General features: G+C 35.7%; 1 protein-coding gene across 7 annotated transcripts in view; it reads left to right on the top strand.

Moving 5' to 3' along the window:
• The window catches only part of LOC117336793 (tumor protein p53-inducible protein 11-like), a 241,434-nt gene that overhangs the window by 205,369 nt on the left and 18,663 nt on the right, over positions 1–17,402 (top strand). For all 7 annotated transcript variants that reach the window (XM_033897444.1, XM_033897439.1, XM_033897438.1 and 4 more), the window contains exon 2: positions 15,988–16,081. In XM_033897444.1, coding sequence (XP_033753335.1) covers positions 15,988–16,081 — 94 coding nt within the window. The remainder of the gene's footprint in view (positions 1–15,987; positions 16,082–17,402) is intronic.

Raw genomic sequence — 17,402 nt, 5'->3', positions numbered from 1 at the left:
GACCACCTCAGAATTTAGACAACCTGTCTAAAGTGACCACATCAGATTTAAGACTACCTGTCTCAGGTGACCACATCATAAGCATATCTTAGCAGATACAACCTTTATCATCTGTGAACAGTTTGCTATTTACATTCAGTACATTTTAAGATAAAATTAATTGAATATCCGTGAAAATTTATTTATTACTGATAGTGTATATCAAACGAGGAAAACAGCTTTGATATAGAAACAACTTCTACCATATCAGGTGTACCTAATATCAACATGTACTCATTCAACACATTTTATTTTGGAAAATGCCTGTAATTTGATCAACAGCTTTTTATTATGTATACAAAGTATTCTGATTCATTTTCGCATGAGTTTAACAAATTTTCACATCTACTGGGGTAAATATTAGTTTTACAGTGTGTTGGTAAACAAATTATCGCAGTTGTTAACTACATTGAGAGAGTTTATCTTCAGTTTGTGAAAAACACTTCAAGTATGGAGTAGCGGAAATGATATTTCTCAGCAGCTGATGCTGATAATTGTCTGGTGATGAAGCACAAACACAGGGTATTGATGGCTGGTTAGCTTGACCTTCATCTACATCTTGTGTGTCCCTTAGTAACACACACTGTTGTGCTTAGGAAATACATAAAGATTGTACCTGCTGCCACCATTCGGGATCTCATTTGTTTTCTGTTCTTTCTAGAAACTTCATTCTTCCTAATGTCTACCTTGACCATCAGGGGGCTGTGATAGCTCAGTTGGTTCGAGCGCTGGCCACATAACCTCAGGTGAAGATCCGAGTGGTTTGACCCTTCCTGCCCATGTTGGTTTGTGCTGCTTGGGCAGATGAGAAACGGACCAGTCTGTCCTGTCTTGGTTGTGTCCTTGGGCTAATTGCTCTGGGTGGCATGTGATGTGCCTCCTGTATGTTATTCAGTGAGGTAGTCACCAACTACTACAAGGAGATCCTGCCTAAAAATGACCCTAGCTGTTCATGGGGAAATAAACCAAGCAAACAAATAACGACACTCAGTTTCACTTTTAGCGTTTAGTTGAGTGTTCGCCCCTGTGAGGTAGACTTTGTACTCTGTCCCCTGTCTGGGACATTAACCACCAAAGTCTATAAGTAGAGTAGTTGCGAATTCTGCTTAGATCTCAGCATTTTGATAGTGGAACAACTGGTTTTCTTGTTGTCAGTAAAATGTGGCTTGGTGGAGTGTCCTGCTGGGTGTCTTCAGTGGTATGTTTCAGTAAGGTAGCACTATAAATCGGCAACAAAAGTTCCATCCTATTACAACAAGGCATAAATATACACCAGCCTCCCAAAACAAACACACACTCGCCTCATGCATGCCTCTTGAACACAGTGGAGGTTGTCCTTCAAACCAAACCCTACGTAACTTCAGCAAGGTGACAGTGTGGGCAAAACTTAGTTTAGTAATTACCGTATCTATCCTGAAATAAGCCACCTCTTTAGTAATTAACGTATCTATCCTGAAATAAGCCACCTCTTTAGTAATTACCGTATCTATCCTCAAATAAGCCACCTCTTTAGTAATAACCGTATTTATCCTCAAATAAGCCACCTCTTTAGTAATTACTGTATTTATCCTCAAATAAGCCACCTCTTTAGTAATTACTGTATTTATCCTCAAATAAGCCACCTCTTAAGTAATTACTGTATATATCCTCAAATAAATCACCTCTTTAGTAATTACTGTATTTATCCTCAAATAAGCCACCTCTTTAGTAATTACCGTATCTATCCTGAAATAAGCCACCTCATTAGTAATTACTGTATCTATCCTCAAATAAGCCACCTCTTTAGTAATAACCGTATTTATCCTCAAATAAGCCACCTCTTTAGTAATTACTGTATTTATCCTCAAATAAGCCACCTCTTTAGTAATTACTGTATCTATCCTGAAATAAGCCACCTCTTTAGTAATTACCGTATCTATCCTGAAATAATTAAGCCACCTCTTTAGTAATTACTGTATCTATCCTGAAATAAGCCACCTCTTTAGTAATTACCGTATCTATCTTCAAATAAGCCACCTCTTTAGTAATTACCGTATCTATCCTCAAATAAGCCACCTCTTAAGTAATTACTGTATTTATCTTCAAATAAGCCACCTCTTAAGTAATTACTGTATTTATCTTCAAATAAGCCACCTCTTTAGTAATTACTGTATTTATCTTCAAATAAGCCACCTCCCCTTGTGTAAAATTTTAATACTGAACTTAAAGAAGTCACTTTGCGGTTATATAATACTATTATTGATAAATCTGCAATGCTGAAAACGGGGCTTATTTCTGGACAGGGGCTTATTTGTGGATAAATACGGTATATTTGCATTAAATGGTCTCTCAAAGGATTAAAAGATTTATTAGAAACTTAAAATCTTAGGTATATCGTAGCTTTTATAAAAATTAAAATGTAAAGAAAAAATGTCTGTCAGCGTTATCACAGTTTGTAAAACTCCTTTACTCAGAATAAACATTACTAAACCTAATACTTTAAAACTACCTGTTTTAACTTCCCATATTGATAGCCTTGATGGTTTCTAAAATAATAATTATAAAGTAATTTTACTGATAACGTAAGTCTAATTCTAGGGTCTGAATCGAAAAGCTTGCAATTGGTGTGTATGCATGTGTTCATTTTGGATAAAATCAGGATAAAAATTTGGTGTTGATCAACATTAGCATTAAAACAGATTTATGATATTGGTTAGTTATTTGAGAGATAATTAACAATCTGATGTTTCAGATTATTGATTTGAGAGATAATTAATGAAATTTGATATCAGAGTAATTATGTCAATAACAGCGCCTTGATCATAACATCAATATTTTGTGTTGATGAGAAATTCCTTCATCAATACTAATTAGCGATGGTCATCCTATCTGTACTGGTCAGTTACTGTAAGCTAGTGGTCAGTTACTGGTCAGTCAGTCTTCATTATTGACCACTGTAGGTCTGGACAACACCTCAGGATCCATTGCATTTAGCAACAACTGAAAGATGGTATAAGTCACAGAACTTAAGCTCTCAATTACTTGTCCAACGATAGGATTCGTTACTTCGATGTTGAAAATCATCATCGACCTTAACGTATCCATGCGTAGGTAACTTTTAGCTTACATTATGATGTAACTACCTCATTTTAACCAGTAATAATCCCAGGGAACCAACATATCACTCAGATTCTAAGAAGAGGAGTGGGTAATGGAAAAAGTATATGTTAGTAATTCTACTAAACTGTGACAGAAATGGGTAGGCTTATTACTGGCATGGGCTTATTACGACATTGGCTTATTACCAGACATAGACTTATTACCAGACATGGGCTTAGTACCAGACATGGGCTTATATATTTACCAGACATGAGCTTAGTACCAGACTTGGGCTTATTACCAGACATGAGCTTAGTACCAGACTTGGGCTTATAACCAACATTGGCTTTTTACCCAGACACAGACTTATTGCCAGTCATGGGCTTATTACTGGACATGGGGTCGTTGCCAGTCATGGGCTTATTACCTGACATGGACTTGTTACCAGGCATAGGGCTTATAATCAGACACAGGCTTATTACAATAAATGGGCTGCAGGAATTGGCCTATATATTGTCAAATACAAATTGCAATGTACAATGTAAATACAGTTTAGTGGAACTAGGATTGTTTAAGCTTCAATTATGAAATATTTCACCTATGAAACTCACCCTTACAAGATTTTTTTTTTTTTACATTTTTGGAAAAAAAACATTTTATAGAAAATGGTTACTCTCAGATGAAAGAAATTAGGAATGTGGGATAGAATCTTGAAATACAATTGATATTTTTTAGCTGATTTATTCAAAATGATAAAATCACTTTGAGTATATGTATATCAAATCTCCAGTTTTATGGCTATATATTGTGAATAGGGGATATTAGGGAGTCCCAGAAAAATCTATCAAATTGGTGGATACAGACTTAAAATATTTTGCAACTGTTCATACAGGTTTCCAGATTATGGAAAGTTCAATTTATAGAGAAAGTGACATCTGGTATATTGTAAGCTATAATATACTTACTGACTTACAGTTATGTCATAACAACCAGACTTATTTAGACGTAATTGTTGTAATCCTGTTAGTCGGTATTGTCTGATGGAATTCCCTGATCGGATGTGACATCAGTATATAAGGGCCACCTGCATGAACCACCTGGGGTTTCTCCAGGTTCTCAGGTTTCTTCCACACTAAGTTCTCTCATGCACTTCCATATGGGCGATGATGATTCTATTAGATATTAAACCGATCATTTTCAGATCCTATCAACTATAAACAATGTTCGTGTTTACAGAATAGCTTATCAGCTGCTCATGATGCAAGGATTACAGAAATATAGAAATATTGGTAGTGTCATAAATTGATGGAGATGTGTCATCAAATTTAAAACTGTTTGACAGCATTGGAGCTTGATAAAAATAGTCTAATGTATTAATCAGACTTCCTGTAATAAGCCTAACCTCTATTTCATCATCCTGTAATAAGCCTAACCTCTATTTCATCATCCTGTAATAAGTCTAACCCCTATTTCATCATCCTGTAATAAGTCTAACCCCTATTTCATCATCCTACAATAAGTCTAACCACTTTTCATCATCCTGTAATAAGTCTAACCCCTATTTCATCATCCTTTAAAAAGTCTAACCCCTATTTCATCATCCTACAATAAGTAACCCCTTTTTATTCATCCTACAATAAGTCTAACCCCTTTTTCATCATCCTGTAATAAGTCTAACCCCTATTTCATCATCCTTTAAAAAGTCTAACCCCTATTTCATCATCCTACAATAAGTCTAACCCCTTTTTATTCATCCTGCAGTAAGTCTAACCCCTATTTCATCATCCTACAATAAGTCTAACCCCTTTTTATTCATCCTGCAGTAAGTCTAACCCCTATTTCATCATCCTGCCATCATCCTGCAATAAGTCTGTTATTTTTTAGTTGAGAAATTATATGTGGATTTGCCCTCTGGACTTATTTCAGGATGAAATAATAAATATACAATGTTTGGGTAACAGTTAGTGCTGTATGGAGTTTGGATGCACTTTGTAAAATGACAACTACTCTTGCCTTTGGCAGCGGATCAAACCGGCTATAGACAGGTGGGGTGTTCTATTTTCTCTTTCGTTGGCTAGTGTCCATTCCTCTTATTACATTTACACCTGGTGATTCACGGCCTATTACAATGTTAGAAATGATGTTTTGATGAAGATGACATAACATTGTATTCATTTTGTATATATATGTTTTTACATTAAAGAAAAACAAAGTGCAATACATTTGAATATTTTAACTCCTGTTTGAAAAATATTTGATTGTTTTGACCATATCTGAAATTATAGAAGTCAAAGCGTTCATGGGTTATGTCAGAGAGTTTCATTTAATGTTCTGACATAAGCTGTTCTGACACAAGTCGTAGTTTTCTCATTATATTTTCGTACTTTTTATACGCCTGTCAAATTTGACAGGCATGCTATACTTTGACATTGTCCCTAACTTGGCAGGCTTTATAATCATGACATGTTGTGTTTTCCTGAGAAGAATTTTGTTTTGACAATTTTTGCAAAAATAATTTCCCTTTGTTTATTTCTGTATCTTTTTTGTGTCTGGCAATTCTCCTTCATTTTTTGACAGATCTCTTTGAAACTTGGAAGACAATATGATCTTGATATGAAGTTTTATCACCATGAAAAAGATTAAATTTGTTTTTTATAATGATCTTCTTCTTGGTAGGCTTTATGTTTATGATCACGATATGTCGTTTTGTGTGTCCATGAAATGAATTTTGATTCAGCAATTTTTGCAAAAGTGATTACTGTTTGTTTATTTCAGTATTCCTTCCCCCTGGAACAAAATGGGGGGGAGGGGGGATTTTACTGGAATCAGCTTGTGTCACTATCTGGCATTTTTTACAACAATTGTTTGTATCTTATATGAGTTAAGGAAATTTTTTGCTAGATTGAATGATGGAAAATACATGTATGTACTCAAGTCTCTTTATCCTATGAACTACTGTCTAGCTCGTTAAAACCACCACATTTGTGTGGTGTACGCTGGAAGTTGCATTCTTGTTTTGGTTCAGTATTTCAAACATCTTGTTTATTGTGCTATACAATACAGAGACATTGACAATAAATTGGTTTGAGAATCTAAAAAAAAAGTGTCATTGATTATCTTTGATGAAGAAACTGATTTGGGTGACCATTAAATATAAAACATTAATTTAGACTCCAGTTACCTATATTTGAAATTATCAAAATGCCTGAAATACTGTATGTGAACAAATTTGTGTAAAAGTTGGTGTGAAATGAATTGTTTACAACCGTAGTGTATTGTTACAGTATATTTAATACTAGATAAAACCACTTGACCCAGATCTGCATGGGCATGATTATAGCCACATTTATACATGTATGATATGTAAACATATTATGTTACCGTATTTATACTATGAAACCCGATCCTTTGTTATAGAAATAATTTTATTTGTTATAAAAATTCCCTCTTCATTCATAAACTTCTTCTTCTTTCTTCTGAGATTGAGATAGACCAACACCATTAATAAAGTAATCATTTTACTCTAATGTTTAAGTTGTGTTGGTTGGGAACTGGTGAGGAAATTAATTGTCCTTACCATAATACCCAGGTGGTTTGTGGTGCTGGCACCATTACCAGGGTATGACATTTCAGTGAGATCACACTATAAATCATCATTAAACGGATGATCATGCATCCTAGAACACTGTCTTCACATAACCGTACAGCAAACAATGTAAAACAATATCTCAATTTTTCTATGCAGACTGTTGAGGCCCATATTGGTGAAAAAGTAAAAATCCAATATTTACAACAATATCAATCATTTCTCATAAATATTATAGATTGTAAAGGTGTGGCTTAAGATTATATAAAATTGATGTCTGGATCTTTTTGCAGGATGTAAAATTTTGATGTTGGCTAAAAAAAAAACAAGAATTATTGGTTCGACATATCAATGTTTTGTTTTATGATAGTAATTGAAATACACACACAGGGCAGTTGCCAGGTACTGACCATAGGTCAGTGGTTTTTAGGTCATCTGACCCGAAGGGTCAGGATGACCTATAGTCATCATGCTTCGTCCGTCGTCGTGCGCCGTGCGCCGTCCGCCGTCCGCCGTGCATAAACTTTTCACATTTCAAACTTCTTCTCAAGTTTCACCAGTGGGATTGAGCTGAAACTTGCCTGAAATGATCCTGAGATGGTCCTGACCAAGTGTTGTTATTTTTCGGGTAGGTCCGAAATCCAAGATGGCCGCCATAGCCGCCATTTTGAAAACACATTTTAAACTTCTTCTCAAGTTTCATCAGTGCGATAGAGCTGAAATTTGCCTGAAATGATCCTGATATGATGCCGACCAAGTGTTGTTATTTTTTGGGTCAGTCCGAAATCCAAGATGGCCGCCGTGGCCGCCATCTTGAAAAACACATTTTTAACTTCTTCTCAAGTTCCACCAGTGGGATTGAGCTGAAACTTGCCTGAAAGTATCCTGGGATGGTCCTGAGGAAGTGTTGTTATTTTTCAGGTCGTTCAGAAATCCAAGATGGCCGCCATGGCAACCATCTTGAAAAACACATTTTAAACTTCTTCTCCAGTTCCACTGGTGCCATTGACCTGGAAATTAGTGAGGATGTTAAGGAAGGAGAGCCAACAAAGTGTTGTTATTTTTTAGCCCCGTAAAAACTTCCACATCGCAGCCATGGCGGCCATTTTGTAAAATGATTGCGCAATCATGGTTCTTCTAAACAACACCTATTTAAAACTTCTTCTCAAATTCCACCAGTGGGATTCAGCTCTTACTTACCAGAAATGATCCTGAGATGGTCCTGAGGAAGTGTTGTTATTTTTCGGGTCGTTCAGAAATCCAAGATGGCCGCCATGGCAACCATCTTGAAAAACACATTTTAAACTTCTTCTCCCGTTCCACTGGTGCCATTGAGCTGGAAATTGGTGAGGATGTTAAGGAAGGAGAGCCAACAAAGTGTTGTTATTTTGCGACCCCGTAAAAACTTTGACATGGCAGCCATGGCGGCCATTTTGAAAAGTGATTGCGCAATCATGGTTCTTCTAAACAACACCTATTTAAAACTTCTTCTCAAATTCCATCAGTGGGATTGAGCTGCAACTTGCCTGAAATGATGCTGGGATGGTCCTGACCAAGTGTTGTTATTTTTCGGGTCGGTCAGAAATCCAAGATGGCCGCCATGGCAACCATGTTGAAAAACACATTTTAAACTTCTTCTCCAGTTCCACTGGTGCCATTGAGCTGGAAATTGGTGAGGATGTTAAGGAAGGAAAGCCAACAAAGTGTTGTTATTTTTCGACCCCGTAAAAACTTTGACATGGCAGCCACGGCGGCCATTTTGTAAAGTGATTGCGCAATCATGGTTCTTCTAAACAACACCTATTTAAAACTTCTTCTCAAATTCCATCAGTGGGATTGAGCTGCAACTTGCCTGAAATGATGCTGGGATGGTCCTGACCAAGTGTTGTTATTTTTCGGGTCAGTCCGAAATCCAAGATGGCCGCCATAGCCGCCATTTTGAAAACACATTTTAAACTTCCTCTCAAGTTCCACCAGAGCTGTTGGGCTGAAACTTGCCTGAAATGATCCTGAGATGATCCCGACCAAGTGTTGTTATTTTTCGGGTCGGTCCGAAATCCAAGATGGCCGCCATAGCCGCCATCTTGAAAAACAGATTTTAAACTTCTTCTCAAAATTCACCAATGCTATTGGGCTGAAACTTGCCTGTAATGATTCTGATATGATCCCGACCAAGTGTTGTTATTTTTCGGGTCGGTCCGAAATCCAAGATGGCCTCCATAGCCGCCATCTTGAAAAACACATTTAAACATCTTCTCCAGTTCCACTGGTGCCATTGAGGTGGAAATTGGTGAGGATGTTAAGGAAGGAGGGCCAACAAAGTGTTGTTAATTTTTCGGCCTCGTAAAAACTTTGACATGGCAGCAATGGCGGCCATTTTGTAACATGATTACGCAATCATGGTTTTCCTGAACAACACCTATTTCAAACTTCTTCTCAAATTCCACCGGTGGGATTCAGCTGTAACTTACCAGAAATTATCCTTAGATGGTCCAGACCAAGTGTTATTATTTACTGGGTCGGTCAGAAATCCAAGATACTCAAGTCTCTTTATCCTAGAAACTACTGTCTAGCTTGTTAAAACCACCATATTTGTCGGGGTGTATGCTGGAAGTTGCATTCTTGTTTTGGTTCAATATTTTCAACATCTTGTTTATTTTGATATACAATACAGATCGAGACATTGACAATAAATTGGTTTGAGAATCTATTAAAAGTGTCATTGATTATCTTCAGTGAAGAAACTGATTTGGGTTACCATTACATATAAGATATTAATTGAGACTCCAGTTACCTATATTTGAAATTATCAAAATGCCTGAAATACTGTATGTGAACAATTTGTGTATAAGTTGGTGTGAAATTAATTGTTTACAACCATAGTGTATTGTTACAGTATATTTAATACTATATAAAACCACTTGACCCAGATCTGCATGAGCATGATTATAGCCACATTTATACATGTATGATATGTAAACATATTATGTTACCGTATTTATACTATGAAACTTGATCCTTCTTCATAGAAATAATTTTATCTGTTATAAAATTTCCCTCTTCATTCATTCTTCTGAGATTGAGATAGACCAACACCATTAATAAAGTAATCATTTTACTCTAATGTTTAAGTTGTGTTGGTTGGGAACTGGTGAGCCTTGGTTGTCCGTACCATATAATACCCAGGTGGTTTGTGGTGCTGGCACCATTACCAGGGTATGACATTTCAGTGAGATCACACTATAAATCATCATTAAACGGATGATCATGCATCCTAGAACACTGTCTTCACATAACCGTATAGCAAACAATGTAAAACAACATCTCAATTTTTCTCTGCAGCCTGTCGAGGCCCATATTGGTGAAAAAGTAAAAATCCAATATTTACAACAATATCAATCATTTCTCATAAATATTATAGATTGTAAAGGTGTGGCTTAAGATTATATAAAATTGATGTCTGGATTTTTTTGCAGGATGTAAAATTTTGATGTTGGCTAAAAAAAAAAATAATAATTTATTGGTTCGACATATCAATGTTTTGTTTTATGATAGTAATTGAAATACACACACAGGGCAGTTGCCAGGTACTGACCATAGGTCAGTGGTTTTTCTCCGGGTACTCCAGCTTTCCTCCACCTCCAAAACCTGGCATGTCCTTCAATGACCCTGGCTGTTAATAGGACGTTAAACAAAATAAACTAAACCAACAACACACATAGTTAGTGTGGTTGGATCATAGAGAGATAGTATTTGTACCCCCCATCACCAACCCCAATCCCACCCTCACCCCCAACCCCACCCCCACCCCCGGTCTAGGGTGATATGACATCATATTGATATATATATCTACTTTAAGTAACGGACAGCTGTCGCACACTAGAAGTGCAGTGTACCCTGCAATAAAGAAATGTATCGTTTTTGAAGGATAAAAATCATTGTTGTCATAAAACTTCTCCAACATGACAAGAAATCAATAGTGGACTTTCAAAACAGCTATGGAATCATACAAAATCAAAATAGACATGATACTGTTCATATATTTTTACAAGCGTCTACACTGCACACTCACATCTGTCAGGCTGTGAATCAAGAAAGATAACTCTTGTTCTTTTCAATGCCTGATAGTCTAAAGGCAGTAGATATATTCATTAACAACATTTGAATTCTAAACATGTATACTTTGTTTAACTTAGTTTATTCTGGGGGCAGGCAAAAGCTGCCTTTATATATATGCAGATCATAGTCCACATATAATATTTAAACATGATGTATTTATAACAGTGATTTTGTTGTTTGCATATTATACTATCTTTATGATCACAACAAACTTAGAGTGGGGTCGACTAACAAGATACAAACAATTAGTCAATGCTTAGTTGATGTGTTTTAGTCAGTGTTTCTTAGTCAATGTGTCTTAGGCAATGTGTCTTAGTCAATGTGTCTTAGTCAATGTGTCTTAGGTAATGTGTCTTAGGCAATGTGTCTTAGTCAATGTGTCTTAGGTAATGTGTCTTAGGTAATGTGTCTTAGGCAATGTGTCTTAGTCAATGTGTCTTAGTCAATGTGTCTTAGGCAATGTGTCTTAGTCAATGTGTCTTAGGCAATGTGTCTTAGTCATTGTGTCTTGGCCAATGTGTCTTAGTCAATGTGCCTTAGTCAATGTGCCTTAGTGTTTCTAAGTCAGTGTTTCTTAGTCATTGTGTCTTAGACATTATTTCTTAGACAGTATGTTTTAATCAATGTGTCTTAGCCAATGTTTCTTAATCCATGTTTCTTCATCCATGTTTCTTAGTCAATGGTAAAAGTTATATAAGCTGTGATGATATAACTTCTTATCAAATTATAAATACAATATTACAATACATTTCCATCTCACTTCACAGACATGTGAGGTGATTATACAGGCCCATGTGGACCTTTTTTCTGTTATCCATGAAGACATTACAGCCTCAGAAAACAAAGTGATAAATAAGTTCTATTTTAAACTGTATATACAGGTGCTGGTCGTGTGTATCTGGTCGAGTCTGGTCGAGGGCCTGAGTTTACCCTATTCCTCTCATATGTAATAAATCTTCTGGTAGGCCTACCTACTTTCGTTTCTCTGAAGTAAAAGTGAAAAAGTTTTGGTAAACTAGAATTAAAATGGAGAAAAAAAAAAAATTACTATTTAAGACTGATCAGTGAAAATAGAATCATGTTGCAGTTAAAATAATCACCGGATTTTAAATGAAATAAATCAAAGGAATAAATTTAAGATGTTTACCTCAGATGTGTTCATTAAATTTAAACCTCTTCTCTTTCATGTTTATAGTTATGATGTATTTATCTGTAGAAGGTTTTTAAATGTATTTTGATATATTTAATCTGATTTCACTGTCCATGTGATCACTGGGTTATAAGATGTCTATATTTCTATAGCTATTGTTTACCCCATAATTTCATGTGTCCATAATCCCTTGTCCAAGGTAATTTTAGGTGTCCATTATCCGCTGTCCATCTTCCGGACAACTGTTTAACTGGTCATGCTCATGCAATGATCTGTATAGTATTGCCTTTTAACACTCTCTGGAAAATCCACTGGAAATTAATGTCCAGTCGGAAACATGGGCCATTATCGAAACATTTTTATGTGTCCAGTTACAATAATAATCAGCAAAAAATCAGTTAAGATAACTGCTGAGATATTGTACTGACCACCATTTGCCTTTGGTGTCTAGTTTATGAGTGTTGGGCGACATTTATATCCCTTCGGATTTATTGATTTCCACCAATGGCAGTTCATATTACCGCTCAAACAAGCCCCACTAGGACTGAATTTCCATCACACCTTGCTGTAGAGAGGGAGTTTTAACGGTCAGCTTTTCCATCACACCTTGCTGTAGAGAGGGAGTTTTATTGGTATGGTCAGCTGTGGTACTATAGATAGAGGTTAGGAAAAGTTTTCAAAAGTTCTGACACGGAAATTCTATCACGGCCACATCTAATAAAAGTAAAACTTATAAGGGTTGATTTAATAATTGATATCAAACTTTGTTTGAGTGACAAGATCAATGTGAAGAGATAGCTGGTCAATGGAAATTATTGTTGAAAATTGTGAATTATAAATCATCTGACATTCTGCTGACTTGGATTTAATCTATTGGTTTTGAAGTTTTGTGGATAAAGATTTGATTTTCTTCTCATCAACATCAAGATTTATTTGTTCGAAAGTTCTTTGGATTATTTTAAAATTACTTGAGGTTTTATCATGACTACTGATGCTGTGAATCATATGTGGAAGCTGCTTTTCAGGTAAAAAAATACATTATTATACAAATTGTCAAAAAGTATGATAGAGGATCTTGTAGCACATTCTAATGTGTCCTGAGTGTTCAAATCAAATCAAATCAAGATCAGTATAATGCTTGCCAATCAATATTTAAGAATTCTTTAAAGTTTTAAAGGAAGTTTAAATGACCTGTGCTCAAAATGTTCATGTCCTGCGCTAGATGTACTTGTACACAATGATTTATGTATTGTCTGCGATAAAGTCCAATTTCAACCAAACTTGATAAATATAGTTAGATCACATAGTGGACATCTCAACACAGCCTTCATTTATGGAATATCATCTAGAATTTATGGTCCATTGACTGGAAATTAGGGATGCTGGAAATCTGGACTTTAAGGTTTTGTGTTCAGCTTATTTAATAGTTAAGTTTCTCAAAAAGTGTCAATTTTGTTTTAACTAAACTTGAGATAAAATTGCATTGAAGTATGGACATCTCAACACTCTCTACAGATTATTGGAATTTTAAGTTTTTGCTGCATTTTGCACTTTTCAGAAAGAGTGCATGCTTTTTGGGAAAAAATGACATTTAGGGCGAATTTTGAAAGTGAATGGTTCCTTGGATTTTGATAAATTGATATATTGCCTTTCCAATTGATTTACAAATTAGTTTATATCCAAAATGGAACGTATAATAAATCAGATGAATCGTCTTCTCACTTTTCAGAAAAGAGTGCATGCTTTTTTGGGTGAAATGACATTTAGGTGAATTTTGAAAGTGAATGGTTGTGAAATTTGATAGTAATTTTTTTGGCAATGCATCAATATTTACACATGTCTTTAATGTATTCAGTGTGCTTCCATACTATCGCAAATGATTGAGGCTTTTTGGTTGTTTTTTCGAAAAAAAACAACCTTAATTTTGTATTATGTAGTAGGTATATATATATATACAATTCATTATATTGCCACAAATGATGTCATATTTTTATAGTGCTATCATACTGAAATAACACACCTGGACACAGTGGCATGAAACCCTGGTCAGGCACCAGTAGTCTGACTTTGGACTAAGACGTGAGCCTATATGACCACTTACACAAACCTCAGCTGATGAAAGTCGGAATAATTAAGTTCCAGTATGGCAAAACTGTGATTAGCCTAGGACAGCCTAAAGCTTGTTGAGAAATCTATCTGACCAGATCTATAAAATAGAAATGACCACAAAATTTGGCTAATTATCTTTATGAATAGCTACCTATAGTAGTCAATGATGGATCAAGGAAATATTCCATGGTAAAAGACGATTGTCCTTTGGATGTCCTTGTGTTAAAATCTTATTACGATCGTACATCCAGCCAACAAATTGGACCTTTAACGACATATTAATTTGCACTGAGCACACTTGATGTAAGGGACATTCAGCTAGAGGCAGATTTAAGTATAAATGGTCAGGACTTGTGACGGCTATATCATCGTATAAATGATGGTGTCTGCCAGACAGAATTCGCCTTTTCACCATCAACCATATATAATTGTAATCAAACCGACTGGAAGTCCGTTTCCAGAGAGATTCTGGGAAATTGATCTGATGGGAGGGCTATGAATTCAAATAATGATGCAAATCGGGGACTGGGACAGAACGGGGACAATAGATTTGTCCTATGGACTGGGACAAAAGATTTGTCCTATGAACTGGGACAACAGATTTGTCCTATGGACTTGGGGACAATAGATTTGTCCTATGGACTGGGACAAAACTGGGACAATAGATTTGTCCTATGGACTGGGACAACAGATTTGTCCTATGGACTGGGACAAAACTAGGACAATAGATTTGTCCTATGGACTGGGACAAACCTGGGACAAAAGATTTGTCCTATGGACTGGGACAACAGATTTGTCCTTTGGGCTTGGACAACAGATTTGTCCTATGGACTGGGACAACAGATTTGTCCTATGGACTGGGACAAAACTGGGACAATAGATTTGTCCTATGGACTGGGACAACAGATTTGTCCTATGGACTGGGGCAAAACTGGGACAATAGATTTGTCCTATGGACTGGGACAAACCTGGGACAAAAGATTTGTCCTATGGACTGGGACAACAGATTTGTCCTATGGACTTTTGTAACGTCTTGACTGTGAAACATTAAATATAATCCCCACACTGATAATTCTTATTGAACAATTGGACAATTTTCCTTCAGGAAGAACAATGAAATTCACTTGCTAGGTTTAATTTTCAGTCATGTTTGCAGTTATTCAAAATTTAATTAGAAAAGTTTTCATGCAAATGAGGAGATACCAGAATTTGTATGCAATGAAAGAGGGTGATTTGTGACATGGTGACCCACAGCGGAAATAATTTTGTATAACGAATCAGATTTAAGAGGTTAAATCCATCAATGGGATTTTAATCGCAAATTGCTTCATAAGTTCCACTCAAAGTACTGGGAAGTTAATAACTGATTGATTTCTTAATAATTATTTTTTAAAAGTGCAAACTTCTTTCTCCTTACTCTGAAAGTTTCTAGTATAAAATTGTGTAAAATAAGAGTTGAGATCTGAGATTAAATGGCTGCTGTCATATGACCAGATTGGGTCAGGTGAAAACGAGGTGACCAGGAAGTTGTCTCTATTTGGTCTGAAATTCAAGATGGCCACCATGGCTAACATACAATATTGCACAGTTGTTTTCAGGTAACAACATACAGCTAATAAGTATGTATACTATGATAGTACTAAGGTCTGTTAAAGTCAGATGACCATGAAGGCCAAATGGGCCTCTTGTTACTAATAGAATTTTAAAATTCTGTTTTGATTTTTCAGCTGAAATTTGTTGCTGCAACTATTATAGAAAAACACTAGCTTATTGCATTATCTATTTTGTGAAACATTAATGTCACAAATTGCTCGTCTGTTTAGAAAGCGCAACTATTATCAATCCAGGATAGACTAGATTGTGAAGGATGACATTCAATTTCATTTATTCTTTTTGTATTTTTCAGAAAGCACAGCAGTGGAGACCTACACAGCCGACTAAAGACAAGAAAATTACTTGGCGTTGGGGAAACTGACGATGGGGATGTTCACAGGTCAAAGGTCAGTATGTTAAGTAATTTGGGTCAGCTTATTATATATACTAGTATAAAAGAGATAAAATGGTGGTCACCATCTATAAAATGTTAACATTTCAAACTTCTTTTCAAAGTGGAATTCAGCTAAGACTTACCTGAGATAGTCCTGACCATGCTTGTTAGTTTTGGGTCAGTCTGAAAACCAAGATGGCCATCATGGCAGCCATCTTGAAAAACACATTTTAAACATCTTCTTAAGTTCCACCTGTGGGATTCAGTTCTAACTTTCCTGAAATGATCTTTAGATGGTCCTGATCAAGAGTTGTGATTTTTGGGTCGATCTGAGATCCAAGATGGCCACCATGACTAATAGTACCATTATACTTGCTAATGATTATGTATACTACAATAATACTGTGGTCTTTTAGAGTTAGATGACCATAAAGGCCCATACATCTCTTGTTTGTACAATTGTCATGTTTTTAAGATTCTGTGACCAATTTGCAAAGCAAAGTATATGGTGCCCTTGCTACTTTTCCGACGGCAGTGCATCGTGTCCTTGTCAACATTTCACTTTAAAGTTTTACGTTCAGATCTGTTGCTCAAAAAGTATCTAAATCCTACTTTAACAATTGAGAAATTTAACATTGCATTCACATAAATGACATAGATTAACTTCAGTTGCAGAGGAAAGATATACAAGCCCATTGGGCCTCTTATTTATATTATCTCACTTTTACATATTACAGTGCAAATTGTAGCAATATTTTCTATATATATGGAATGTTAAGCTGTAGATTTCCTGAAAGTACTCCTTTAAATCTGATCCACTTCCCCTACATGTATATGACTGTGTCACTGTAGTTAATGTCCGTTATCCAATAGGAAGCCCTCCATGTACATTATGTGGGTTTGTGATGTAGTGTTCAAATGAAGGTCTTCGGGTCCACAAATATGCATTCATCGGTCATCTGATTGGATTTTCTGGCCCTGATTCCGTTGAATCCTTTATTTCAATATGACATTATATTTTGACAACTTGAGCGAATCTGATGTTTCGTTGGTGACAGTAAATTGATTAAGTTGAGAACATGAACACAAGGTTCAAATTGATTTTGGTCGATGATCAGCTCAATATTTATAATTTTGTACATACTGACTACAATTTGATGCTATAATTAATTAGATACTAATTAATAATAACAAAAATAATTTGGTTCTTGGTCAGCGCAATCTATATATATAATTATTATTAATTAGATACTAATTAAAAATAACACTGCCACCAGATTTGGTCAATAACAACACTATATTTTGTGGATCATCTGACTCAAAGGGTCATTATT

Source organism: Pecten maximus, chromosome 10 (genome assembly GCF_902652985.1).
Source record: "Pecten maximus chromosome 10, xPecMax1.1, whole genome shotgun sequence".
Lineage (NCBI taxonomy): Eukaryota > Metazoa > Mollusca > Bivalvia > Pectinida > Pectinidae > Pecten > Pecten maximus.
The sequence above is the reverse complement of the archived record's forward strand: the minus strand, read 5'-3'. Positions and strand labels throughout refer to the sequence as shown.